Genomic DNA, 14,348 nt, shown 5'->3' on the forward strand with positions numbered 1-14,348 from the left:
TTATAAATATTAAATGCTTGTATAAATTAGGTCTTATCATACAGTACATGTGGAATAGAAAAATAGTTGGGCACAAGAGTGCTGCCAGGGTGGTTGCAGGGCACCACATAGACTGGGTGCTAGATGGGAACAGCACATGTGACACCAACCTTAAAACTTATAAAACATATTAGTAAAATATAAAATTACACATAAAATGTCAGAATAACCACATTCATTTCTAGTGTTTACTTATTCCAGGCCCTGATTCACTGGAAAATGATTGTCCTCCCTCCTTAAATACCATATAAATAAAATTACATACACTGTCTGCTCATTAGCGCCATCAATCTATTACTTCCTTAGGACAAAGTTATCACATAGAAATTATCCGTCCATCCTCATTGGGAGACAGTGATACGTACTTGTGGGTTTTTGAGAACATGGATTTCCCAAACTTGTCGTGCTCATGACATATCCTGTAATGAAAACAAAAAGTTATATTAATCCATATAATATAACATTGAAGACTACGGGGCTGATGTATCAAAAAATGCGAAAAGATCCTGTTTCTTTTTGCCAGACATCATGTATTTATCGCCATCTTTTCGCTTTTTTTATTGTCATATGTATCATGTATTTTCGCCAAAAATGGAAATGTGATAAACCCCCTGAAATTGTGATAATTTTTGCATGTGACGAGCGGAATTCTAGTGGTTCATCAAAATAAAGGAATCTCTTGATACTAGATTTCCCCTCCCCTTTAGTTTCTCCTGATTTTCCCTACAAAAACTTCTAAATTTCTTCTATGGGTCATTATATATATATATATATATATATATATATATATATATATATATATACACACAGTCAGGTGCAATATTTGGACATTGACAGAATTTTCATATTTTGGCCTCTATTCACCACCACAATGGCTTTGTAATGAAACAAACAAGATGTGCTTTAACTGCAGACTTTCAGATTTACAACGGTTTCTATATGTGCCTCCCACTTTTTAAGGGGCCAAAAGTAATGGGACAAACTAAACAATCCTAAATCTAACTTTCACTTTTTAATACTTTGTTGCAAATCCTTTGCAGGCAATTACAGCCTGAAGTCTGGAACGCATAGACATCTCCAGACGCTGGGTTTCATCCCTGGTGATGCTCTGCCAGGCCTCTACTGCAAATGTATTCAGTTCCTGCTTGTTCTTGGGGCATTTTCCCTTCAGTTTTGTCTTCATCAAGTGAAATGCATTCGGATTCAGGTCAGTGGATTGACTTGGCCATTGCATAACATTCCACTTTTTAGCCTTAAAAAACTCTTTGGTTGCTTTTGCAGTATGCTTCGGGTCATTGTCCATCTGCACTGTGAAGCGCCGTCCAATGAGTTCTGAAGCATTTGACTGAATATAAGCATATAATATTGCCCGAAACACTTCAGAATTCATTCCGCTGCTTTTGTCAGCAGTCACATCATCAATAAATACAAGGGAAAAAGTTCCATTGGCAGCCATACATGCCCACGCCATGACATTACCACCACCATGCTTCACTGATGAGGTGGTATGTTTTGGATCATGAGCAGTTCCTTTCCTTCTCCATACTCTTCTCTTCCCATCACTCTGGTACAAGTTCATCTTTGTCTCATCTGTCTATAGGATGTTGTTCCAGAACTGTAATGGCTTTTTTAGATGTTGTTTGGCAAACTCTAATCTGGTCTTCCTGTTTTTGAGGCTCACCAATGGTTTACATCTTGTGGTGAACCCTCTATATTCACTCTTGTGAAGTCTTCTCTTGATTGTTGACTTTGACACTTATACACCTACCTCATGGAGAGTGTTCTTGATTTGGCCAACTGTTGTGAAGGGGTTTTTCTTCACCAGGGAAATAATTCTTCTGTCATTCACCACAGTTGTTTTCCGTGGTCTTCCGGGTCTTTTGGTGTTGCTGAGCTCTCCGGTGCATTCTTTCTTTTTAAGAATGTTCCAAACAGTTGATTTGGCCACACTTAATGGTTTTGCTATCACTCTGATGGGTTTGTTTTGATTTTTCAGCCTAATGATGGCTTGCTTCACTGATAGTGACAGCTCTTTGGATCTCATATTGAGAGTCGACAGCAACTGATTCCAAATGCAAATGTCACACCTAGAATCAACTCCAGACCTTTTACCTGCTTAATTGATAATGAAATAACGAGGGAATAGCCCACACCTGTCCATGAAATAGCTTTTGAGTTGATAGTCCCATTACTTTTGGCCCCTTAAAAAGTGGGAGGCACATATAGAAACCGTTGTAATTCCTACACCGTTCACCTGATTTGGATGTAATTACCCTCAAATTAAATCTGAAAGTCTGCAGTTAAAGCATATCTTGTTTGTTTCATTTCAAAGCCATTGTGGTGGTGAATAGAGGCCAAAATATGAAAATTCTGTCAATGTCCCAATATTTATGCACCTGACTGTATGTGTATGTATATATATATATATATATATATATATATATACATATATATATATATACACACACACTCATATATACATACGAACAGAAAGTAACAGAAAATAATAAACAACCTAGCCCCTGTTTAGGGCATCTAACTCACTTCTTGAGCCCTCTCTAATGTGGTGCAGCTAGTCTGCCAACAAAGTCCCTGCCTGCTTCTTGCAGGTCTATCGCCGGCTCCAGCCTGGCTTGGCTTGGCTGCCACAGCTACACAAACACAGTCCTGGTGGCCTTCCCTGTATATGTATGTAGATATAGGCCCTGGCTTCCTTTCACTGCTCCAATGTCACACAGTCCGAGAGTTTGTGGTCCACTATTGCCTCCTGCAAGGTCCAGACACAGGCCTCCTGGCCCCCAATGGCTCGCTTAGCTTCACTGGGCTCTCTGGCTGCCACAATCCCACATAGATTGTTTCCCACAGCAGCCTGACTGGTCTGCCTTCTCATCAGCCAACACCTGAGATCTATCCACAAGGCAGCTATTAGTTATCTTCGCACAATGCCTTTCTAGTCTGTGTGGGCGGATCTCCCCTGCCCCACACAGAATCTGCTGCTCACCAGTGCCACCTCTGTAGATACTGTCACAATATATATACACAAAAAGATTACAAGTAATACTGATTATTTAAATTTCATTATTTTCATCTAAATAGCAATAACTAACATAGCTTATTTCAACATCAGTGCTGCTGGAATATAATTAACGCCAGCCAAAGTATGTCGAAAAAAAACACGATAATTTTTGTTTCAAAAAAACGATAAAATTATGATACATAAGGCTCTCATTGATTTCAATTACAACAAAAAAAACGATATAATAAAAAAAACGAAAACCATACTTTGGCCCTCATTCAGAGCCGTACGCAAACAGCAGTACGCTCGTTGCGTTCCGATGTTGACTAACCGCGCCTGCGTCGGTGTAACACTGCGCATGTGCGTACGGCAGATTGCGAGGTTTTTTGGTCTCGTTCGTCAAATAGCGTACAGGAAGTGACATGTCAAATGTGATTGACAGAACAGGGCGTTTTTGGGTGTTGACTGGGGTGGAGATGGAAAAACGCAGGCGTGGCGAGGCGTTTTTGGGGCGTACATACATTAGCAGATACGAGCGTAAAATGTGTACAGACCGACTCATACGTCACTGGATGATCCTCTTTCCCTTCAAAATGCTCGCACAGCTTAGGGTCTGGATTACTCGACCACATTGGCGATGGCCTTCTCCTCCATCCCGGCACTCCACGATGTTGCTGCGATTAATCGCGGGTGGTCAGAACAGCAATTAGTGTTGGATTGAAAACCGGCTTGGTATGTGTTTTGAAAGCAGTTTTTTGTGTTAGCACAAAAGCGTACGCAGGTGGAAATCATAGCTGCTAATGTGATGATTACACAATCAATTTACGTACATTTGTGGTTGTTTCTTTTGGGCTCAATTTGTTGGTTAGGGCCTATTGTAACAATAATGTCATCATGTTTTTTTGGTTTTTACCTTTTTCTTTTGGCCTGTTGAATTTGCATAGTTATGTTAAATTTGAAACGTTCCTTAAAGAGCCCTTTTTTTGGGGGGCATGTAAAATGTGGTTTTTGCCAGTTTGTGCCTTTTGGCCCAGGATTAAATGTAATCCATTTTGACAATAATGTGAGAATACAATGTCAGTTTTTTACTTTTTTTTTATTGCTCAAACAAAAAAAAAAAAAAAAAACCAATTTGTGGAAAAGTTTTTTAGCAGGGTTCATTCCCAAAGTTACAATAATTGGGCCAACATAAAAGATTTATGAAATGTAGAACACAAAATTAAAAACAATTCACAAGAAAGGAGAGGGAAGTTTTGACCAGAAAGGAATATGAGCTAAGCACAGAAGGAGTGTGGGAAAAGTCGCCATTGCTGTCACCGTTTTTTCACCCGTTTGGCTGGGGGAGGGAGGGCGCCAGACCGGGTCCGGGATGTCATCGGGCTTGACTGTCCAGAAGCAGATGTTGTGGCCTCTGGACTAGGCACAGGGCTAGGCACATTTGGAGGATTGGCTGATCTTGTGCCAGAGGTGGAGGATCCTGATGTTCCGGCAGGAAGGGAGGTCGGCTCCACCATGTGCTGGCGAACGAGCTGCTCCAGGGCATTGGCGATGCGGATGTTGGCCCTGGTATTTTCCGCCAGGGCCTGACCAATGGTCACGTTGGCCGCAGCATTTTGTTCCAGGGCCTCAGCCACCCGTAGCAGACTGGCGTCCATCCTCTGCAGAATCTCCGTATGGAAATCCGATTTGAAATTGAGTTCTGTGAGGAGGGCCACTGCCTGCGAGGGGGATTGCCCTGGACTGGCTTCTGCAGGGTCCTCAGCCGGATGTACTGGTTCCTCCCCTGCAGAGCCAGCAGAAATTCTGCGTCCAAGGCTCCCCTCTGGAGCAGACTCATCCGCCTGTGTCTCTGTTAGGAAAAATGAGAAAAGACTCACATTAGAATCTACATATTGGCCCAATAACATTTCAGAGTTGGTGACATCACAAGATTTACCTGGGACAACATGAGGAGCCGCAAAGTCTGGCATGTCCGTATCCATGTTGGACACGCCAAACACCTCCACAGGCTGCACACACCCCTGTGCCAGCTCTTCTAAATCCGTCAACTCCAATGACACAGGGGTGGGACCCCCACCTGTCCCCCTTGCATGCCTAGCCCTGTCCGCGAGTTTTTGCTTTAGGCGATATTTGAAGTCGCCCCATCTGTGGGATAAAATGGGAACCATTATCCTTTTGTTTAAAATGGGGTTTGTTTATAGGGGGGGCAAGTGTTTACTTACCGCCGTTTGACATCCCGGGCTAGACGGACATAATCACCCACCCTATTGACAGCAACGGCTACCTCTTCCCACATTCTCCACTTCTGGCTTGTACTCATATTCCTGTCTGCCTGTGGCAGGATGTCCACACACTTCTGAATCAAAACCTCCATCTCCTTTCTTGTGAAATGTGGCTGCCTTTTCTTTTTGGCAGCTTTGGCCGGAATACTGGGCCCAGCACCCTCTTCCATGTCATCCACCTCACCTATTTGTGTAAATATGCAGATTTCCCAAATTCACAACTTGCCCAATCTTATGTTTCAAATTAATCATTGAGACAAAATGCATGAAAGACTTACTGCCTGACTCTTGTCCATTGTTTCCCTGGTCTGTCGCCATGTCTGAGGTCCAAACAAGAAATACACCAGAATTTAAATGTTGTTTCGTGACGTATTTATACATGCGTCCTTATTTTGCGGCCGCATCATTGATTGTGCGTTCCTCTGATCCTTCCTTAATTTGTGCGGGAAACTAAACACTATTTATGGCTTGGTGTGTCTCGAGTCGAGGTGGCGTTTTTGGATTGTTGGAGGTTACCTTGGTTGGAGTTTCTTGTTTGCGGATTAAGGAGTTGGCGTTTGGAGTTTATTTTGTTTGCTAGATTTGCGTTTTTATTTTCCGTTCGGTTTTTTTGGGGATTTTTTTTTGGCCTCGTTTCTTGATTTGGTAAGTTTTGTGAAGTCTAACTTTGGTTCAATTGGTGTCTCCTTTTGTTTGTTATTGTTCGTATTTTTTTGATCCATAATTTCATCTCTTTTAGGTTTTTTTTTATTTCGGACCCAAAGACCTTTTGATTGGGAATCTTATATATTTGCTCTTGGTAAGTCCATTTTTTAACTTGTATTTGCGAACTAATTAGCGCATTTTTCTCTGTTTGTTTATTAACTTGTATTTGCGAACTAATTAGCGCATTTTTCTCTGTTTGTTTATTAACTTGTATTTGCGAACTAATTAGCGCATTTTTCTCTGTTTGTATAGTGACTTGTATTGGCGAACTAATTAGCGCATTTTTCTCTGTTTGTTTATTAACTTGTATTTGCGAACTAATTAGCGCATTTTTCTCTGTTTGTTTATTAACTTGTATTTGCAAACTAATTAGCGCATTTTTAAATGCTTATTCATCCTGTAAAATTGTTTGTGGTTGCCCTTTAGCATTTTTGGCTTACATTTGACCCCATTTTGATGTACTGTGTGCAATGTCGTTTTGCTCTTTGCCCAAATGTGTGTTTCGCCTATTTTATGTTTTGTCTAGCACCAAATTTAGAAACATAAATGCACAGACTAAACTTTTACAAATTAATATTGGGATTATTTTCAGTTTTGACATATCATGACAATACCCCGGCATGTAAGCAGCAATGGATGGTATCATCAATCTAAGTTGTTTTAATTTTCTTTTGGGGTGGGTCCAAAGCCTTACATTCAAATCTTGCCATTTCAGGTTGATCTTGGGCGCATTGTTCTGGCCATGCTCCCGGAAGCCGACCAACCTCAATCTCGTCCCAGGCGTAGGCATCGTAGGCGTGCAAGGCCCCAGATATTTCGAACACGTGTCACCCTTTTTGTAATGCCCGATGATGAGGTTTTAAGACGCTACCGTCTTCCTCCCAAAATCATCATAGACACTCTCTCATTAATAGAAAGTGATCTTGAGCGGCAAATTGACAGTCCAACAGCAATACCACCACTTACGCAATTTATGGCGGTGTTACATTTCTGTGCCTCAGGATCGTTTCAAACAACGGTGGGAATAGTGGCGGGCATCTCCCAATCCTCCTTTTCCAGGATCCTGAGGGCAGTGATGGAGGCACTTTTCAAGCACCTCCATCATTTTATTAAAATGCCTTTGGATATGGGTGCCCTTAGTGTGGCCAAGGCCAATTTTTACCAAATAGCTGGCTTCCCACACATCATAGGGGTTGTGGATGGTACTCACATACCACTTCAGCCTCCAGCACGGCTGGAGGCAATATTTCGCAACCGGAAACACTATCACTCCCTGAATGTAATGGTGGTATGTGATGCCTCCCTCCAGATCCTGTCCCTGAATGCAAAATTACCAGGAAGTGCACATGACTCCTTCGTCATCCGGCAATCAGGGATATGGCACAAATTAAACAACCTACAAGCTGGTGATGCGTGGCTTCTGGGTAAGTGGAGACCTTTAGTACATAACAATGTTAAGCTTGATACACAGTGATCCTGATGTTGTCGATTCTTTTTCACAGGAGACAGTGGATACCCTTGCATGCCCTGGTTGCTCACTCCTTATTTGGCTCCCACACCAGGCCCACAAAGTGAGTTTAATACCGCACTTACAGCCACCAGGCAAGTGGTGGAGCGCTGTATCGACCTTTTAAAAGGCCGATTCAGATGCCTCCACCACTCTGGTGGCGAGCTCATGTATTTGCCGGATATGGTTTTGAAAATTGTGGTCCTGTGTGGGATATTTCACAACATCGCCATAAGGAGTGGTGTGCCAATGCAGCCAGAGGATGCCTTACCTGAGGATGGCCCCCCCGAGGTTGGTCGGAGGTCAGTATGTGGGGGGGCCATACACGATGATGTGGTGGCCCGATATTTTAGGTAATTATTGACCAAACAACAGTGTGTATACCTAATTTGTTAAGGTTTTTTGGCGTTCATCTTTTTTGATATTAATTCTTGCACCATCTTCTGTTTGTTTGCATAATCTTTGCCACTCCCACGATGACTACTTCCTGATACCCTTCAAAAACCTTTATGTGGAAACTTCTGGAATATATTATGACACCCATATTGCAACGCCATATTTTTGAAATCATGTGGGCATGGACCTTCGTCAACCAGTTCTTGATTTGTTGTGTGTTTGTTTCCTGTTTTTGGTATGTGGTGTATTTCTGATTATCACTGTGTGTTTTGTTTGTGAGTGACCACTTTGTTTTTTGATTTCTGTTGTGAATAAATATTTGGAGAGTGTAATTTGTTTCCTTTTTGGGCACGTTAGAAGCAAGTGTAAACAAACTCCCAAACGTTAATTTTACCTAAGGGGTAACCCAGTAATGAAGCAAGTGGAGCTAAAATGTAATATGTTTTCAGGGTACTAACCAACACACCAAGGAATCCTGTACAATCAGTTGCCTTCGTAAGATTGGCCTAAGCAGATTGGCCACCAAATAGGAACCTGTAAAATGTTGTAAACTATCATGTTGTCCACCCCAAAAAAGGAAAATGACATTGGTACTGGGAGGTGTTTCTTGTGCCTGTTTGCCTTCAAAATACATCACACAATCTGTAGTGAGATTCTTTGGCAATCCTTGCTTGAAGAGTCTACTTATGTCAGTGTAAAGAATCTTGGATTTACTAAAAACGCATGAGACAGAGCGTGAATTAAAACTGATTTATTTGTAAACAATTTGAAAAAAAAAAAAAAAAAAACTAATTCCTAAGGAGGACCGGCAGATGGTCAAGGCCCTGCAGAAGCCCGGTGACTTGCTCCCGCATACGTGCCACACACTGACAGATTTCTGCCCGACGCCTCTGTTCCTCTGTGGGTGAGAAAAGTTTGGGGATTAATACATCAATAATGAAGCAACATTCAAAAAAAACACAAAACAAGCAAACCAAAACTTAAAAGCTTGTGGCAAAAAAAAACATTACACGGATAAAACCCAGCACCCCAAAATGTCCTAGCCCAAAAATACAAGGGCCCTAAAAAAATGCACACAGGTGTGATATGTGTATGGTGAAATCAGCAGGAACAGGTAAAGACAACCCCCAAAAATACCCTAAGGCGACAGAAAGCCAACAAAAATGGGGACAACACATGATTACATACAAACAGTTTGTGGTGCCCAAAACAAAAAAAATAAACATACCGTTCGTCAAAACGCCAGAGCGAGAAGCCACTCCCTTGACCACCTCGGAGGTGGCTACATTCCCCAAACCTAGGGGCAGGGTGTTGGAAGAATCCTGGGAGGGGGTATTTGGAGGAGGGGCGGATGGAGGAGAGGGGGAATTGGGCTGGAGGGGAAGTAGACCAGAAATCTCGGCCACAGGGTCTGGGGAGGAGGGGGTAATTGAGGAATTGGGGGTTGGAGAGAGGGGCCGGGACCGGCGTCTTGTCTGCCGATGACGCCGTAGTCTTTGCTGTGCCCCTAAAAGATGTAAAAAATATTGTGGTTAGTTTCAACATGAATCCAAATTAAAAAAAAAAATATATATATAAGTACAATGACTAAATAGGACAGACATGAAAACATGCACATGCAGATATGACTACAATGACTAAATAGGACAGACATGAAAACATGCACATGCAGATATGACTACAATGACTAAATAGGACGGACATGAAAACATGCACATGCAGATATGACTACAATGACTAAATAGGACAGACATGAAAACATGCACACGCAGTTAGGGCCCACAAGATAAACTTGAAAACCACAGTCCATAAAACTTACTTTCCTCGATCTGCATGCGAAAGCATGCCAGCAAGCGGGGCGTACGCCGGTGCAGGTCCGACCACCTGCGCTCCAGCTGGCCAATATGTCGGCGTGAGCCGAAGGAGCGCAGGCGGCGACGTACCTCCGCATATGCGGAACGCTTTCTGCTATTTGAGATGGGTGGAGGCTGACTGGTGATCCGCCTGTCCATCACCTCCGTGAGCACCAGCAGTTCGCGCCTGGTGAATGCGGCGGATCTCATGATGGCAATGGTGTATTTTTAGAAAATTATTTTTAATAAAGCACCAAAAAAAAATTTGATTGGCTAATGTATTTGGGAAATTAACAGGACAAATTCTATTGGTTAGTGTATGAGTCATGTGTTTGACAGGGCCACAAATCTCTTGAGAGTTATGATAGGCTTGATGCAGTGACATGCGTAAGCAAATTTAAATAAAGAAATGAACCACAGAAAATTTGTGTGGATGCAAACAAATAGAACAATTGTTTAATTGTGGCTAACATGTCTTTTGAACAATAAAAGCGAAGGTTTCAGCCGTACGTATTCTGCGAGTAAACACAAACACGGACAAGATTAAAGTTTATTGCATTGTGTTGAAAAAAAAAAACCAATTAAGCAAATTGATACATTGATTGGCATGATACGATTGAGGGAGGTAGGCAGAAAAAACGAGCAGGTAATCGGAATCTGACAGGCCCACTTCCGGTTTGTACTTGTGCATGCGTTCCCTTCAAGCCATTTCGGGGATGTACGCTCGCTATTTGGCACGCTCGTTAGTTAGAGGAGGGGTCGCCTGAGTTTGGGGCGGATTTTTAGCTGCGTACAAAAATAAGAGCGAGTGCTTGAATTTAAATATTTTTTTACGTACGCCGAACGTACGTACGCCCACTTGCGAGTGGGTCTGAATCAGGGCCTTTGTCGTGAAAAAAATAAATAAAAAATATGCGAAAAACATTGATACATTTCCTCGAAACTTGTCTCTAGTGAAAAATACTCGAAAACCATTTTTATCACTTTTTTTAACACAAAAAACTGTTGATACATGTCCCCCTACACATGATATGAGCATATTCTAAAAGTCTAAAGGCAAGCTAGAAAAACAGTATCATACAGAACTTACATTGCATTGCTCACAGCCCATGATCTCACCTCCTACTTCCACAGCAAAATCAATACCATGAAATAAGATATTTCCTCAGGTCAAATCCTGCAGACCCCACCCACCTTCTGCTACAGTCCCCAGACCACCCTCAGTACATTCTCTCCCATAACTAAAGACAAAGGGGTAAATGTAATAGCCTGTGTGATGCAGGAATCGCCCAGCGAGTCTGCCCAATGTTTTAAACAATCAATCGTTTAAAAGGCAAATTTGTTTTTGCCTTTTAAATAATTGTCCCTTTAAAACATCTGTCAGACTCGCCGGGAACTCGCTAATGCCTGCATCACCCAGTCTATTACATTTCCCCCAAAGTTTCTGCACGCATCTCATCATCTCACCCAACAATCTGCCTACTTGCCTGTACGGGATGTACTTATGAGACCTGCGGCCGCATGGCCGCCCGTCTAAATCTTGACACTACAATCCCGGCAGGGGATTTAACATAGGAGTCAAAATACGACACCTATGTTAATCCCGATGCCGGGACCCCGACAGGACGCCGGACCGATCGTCCAGTACCGGAGGTAAGTAGCGATGTAGCCGGGGATGGGGGGGTTAGGTTTAGCGACCCCCGGGGAGACTTAGGTTTAGGCACCCCATGGGGAGGGTTAGGCTAGGGAAAGGGGGGCTTAGGTTTAGGCACTATGGGGGGAGTTTAGGGTCAGGGACCCCCAGGAGGGTTAAGTTTAGGGAGGGGGGGATAGGTTTAGGCACTGGGGGGGGAGGTTAAGGTTAGGCACCCCTAAAGGAAGGTTAGGGTTAGGTGGGGGAGGAGAGGGGAGGGTTAGATTACTTATCTCCGGTATTGGGATTTCCTCCGCGTCGGGCTAGCGCTGTCGGGATTTGAACCGGCGGCTACACAGCCTTTGCCATTTCAATCCCATACCGCCTGTACTGTATACCCTTCAAATTTCTCAACTCCCTCACTACAGGACCATCTCTAGCTAAAATTCAGCCTGTCTCTCTCCACCGGCACATTTCCATCCCCTTTTAAATACGGCTACCCCTGTGTATAAAGTGCCTTGATTTCTGAAAGTTTTATCCAACTCTACCTATAAAACTCCTGTCCCCTAAGAACACAATTTGCATGCCACTTGCACAAGAGCACCCTATGCAGAGCAGCAGTGGACAGAACATACCTTCCAAGCCAATCATGAAATAGCCCCCAAATCGGGACTGTACTGCCTAAAGAGGGAACGCTTTGAGGCATTATTTTGTCATTTCAGATTTTAGGAGAGATCATGTCATTTAATATATATTTTCCATCATTTCCACAAGTATATTATGAGTGTAATATAATAGCTTCTGATTTTGAAAAACTGCCACTATTCTGGAGAATAGTCACCAGTCACCAGAAAACCGCCTCAGGGAATTTCTCCATGATGTAAGTTGCCATCCTGAATTTTGTAATGTATCAGACAGATGTTGCCAACTGTATAGTAATTGGCCGCGAGTTGAAAACTTGTTGAAAATGCACCAGAATAACTTGCAAAACAATAGAGGGGGTTAAGGGCAGCAAGATAACTGCTTGGGCAGATATGTCACCATGGAAAATTTGGAGGGACAAAGAGCATGGGGTCCCCCTGAAATTTTAATTACCAGCATGCAGTTTGGGATCCTTCAGCCATAGTGCCAGCCAGCCCTAGGCCAGTCAGCACAGAGATAGAATCCCTAACAACATCCAGCCCTGTGCTGATAGCAATAGCCCCTTGGTTGTACAAAAAAATTATATTCTTCTTTACTGGCACACTACAAATCTCAGCTAGCCATTCACAATTTTAAGGGCATTCAAGGCATGCTGACACTTGAAGAACCACAAGTGCCAGCATTCCCTGGAAGATAGGGTCCACTGACTCCTGTATAGAAAATATTACAATAAACACTTTACACAGATACCAAAAGAAAAGTTACTGAGATCTATTCGCATTATTACAATGATATTTGCAATTGAAGCAAATAATTAGATTCCCATTTGAGCGTTAAAGAGGAAGGCAACAGATGCAGTGGTGTAACAAAGGGGGGTCGAGCAGGGCGTGTGCCCTGGGCGCCATAGGACCGGCGGTGCAGGGGCGCCGCCAGCCACGGTCCAGCCCGTCGTAGTTAGGCAGTGTAGTGCTGACCGCAGTGTGTGCGGTCAGCGCTACACATTTACACAGGACCGGCGCTAGGCTTCCCTGCACCCAGCGCCGGTCCTGTGCTGCACAGCCGAGCCCCTTCCCTCCTCCTGAGCGCTTACCCAATAGCACCAGGAGGAGGGTGGGAGGCGGGCTCAGGCTGTGCAGTTTAACACACACACATCGCCGCCAGCGTGGCAGCGATGTGTGTGTTAACCAGCAGCCAATGAGAGTCAGACTCATTGGCTGCTCATTGGCTACTGCTGCCGGTGATGTGTTTGCAGCAGCAGCAGCCAATGAGAGTCAGACAGACACTCATTGACTGCTGCAGAGCCCACTGCAAGAGCCGGGCTGGAGCTCACTCATGAGCTCCGCCTTCCGGCTCCTGCAGTGGGTAATGGGAGAGACGTCATGATGTCTCTCCCATAATGCAGAGCACGCCAGCCCGGGAGGACTGACGTGCGGCAGCGGTGGCAGCAGGAGAGTGGCTGGAGCCGGAGCGTGGATTCAGGTAAGTGTATTTTTTTTTTTTTATCTTGTGTGTCTGCACTACCGGGGGGGCTACTACTGGGGCACCATTACTGGGGGGGGACCTTTACTGGGGGTGGGGCACTACTGGGGACTACAACTGGGGGGGCTACTACTGGGGGCACTGCATCGGGAGGGGGAACCTCTACTGGGGACTACTACTGGGGGCACTATATAAAGGGCACTGCATAAGGGGGACCACTACTGGGGGCATTACATACTGGGGGTACTGTATAAGGGGAACTAATGGGGGGCTGCATAAGGGGGAACACTACTGGGGGTACTGTATAAGGGGCACTACTATGGGCCTGCATAAGAAGGAACACAACTGGGGACATTGCATACTGGGGGTACTATATAAGGGGCACTAATGGGGTTATGGTGCACTACTGGGGTTAAGGTGCACATGGAAAGGAATGTTCAGAGTGATGATAAAGGGGTGTGTATCATGTTGACATGCCCCATTTTTAAGTGACCACGCCCATTTTTTGCTGGGGAGGCTCCATTTTTAAATTTGCCTTGGGCTCCAAATATCCTAGTTACGACACTGGACAGATGTATGTGTGTCAGGATGTAGTTATTATCCCGGCTGCTGCGATGCCGGCACTCAGAATGCCAGCACCAGAATACCGACACAAATCAGCATCCCAGCGCCGTCATCCAGACCACCCGGTATCCCGACAGTAAGTACAGGGTTAGGGGGAGCTTTAGGATTTAGGCACTAGGGGGAGGTGGATTAGGCTTTGGGGGTAGAGTTTGATTTAGGCTATGGCGGGGGA

General features: G+C 44.0%; 1 protein-coding gene across 1 annotated transcript in view; it reads right to left on the bottom strand.

Annotated features, from left to right (window-relative positions):
- The window catches only part of LOC148515088 (adhesion G protein-coupled receptor E5-like), a 216,890-nt gene that overhangs the window by 75,975 nt on the left and 126,567 nt on the right, over positions 1-14,348 (bottom strand). The window contains exon 3 of the mRNA XM_088480313.1: positions 405-458. Within this exon, the coding sequence (XP_088336439.1) occupies positions 405-458 (54 nt within the window). The remainder of the gene's footprint in view (positions 1-404; positions 459-14,348) is intronic.

The sequence above is a fragment of the Taudactylus pleione genome, unplaced genomic scaffold (genome assembly GCF_031769625.1).
Source record: "Taudactylus pleione unplaced genomic scaffold, aTauple2 ptg000253l, whole genome shotgun sequence".
Lineage (NCBI taxonomy): Eukaryota > Metazoa > Chordata > Amphibia > Anura > Myobatrachidae > Taudactylus > Taudactylus pleione.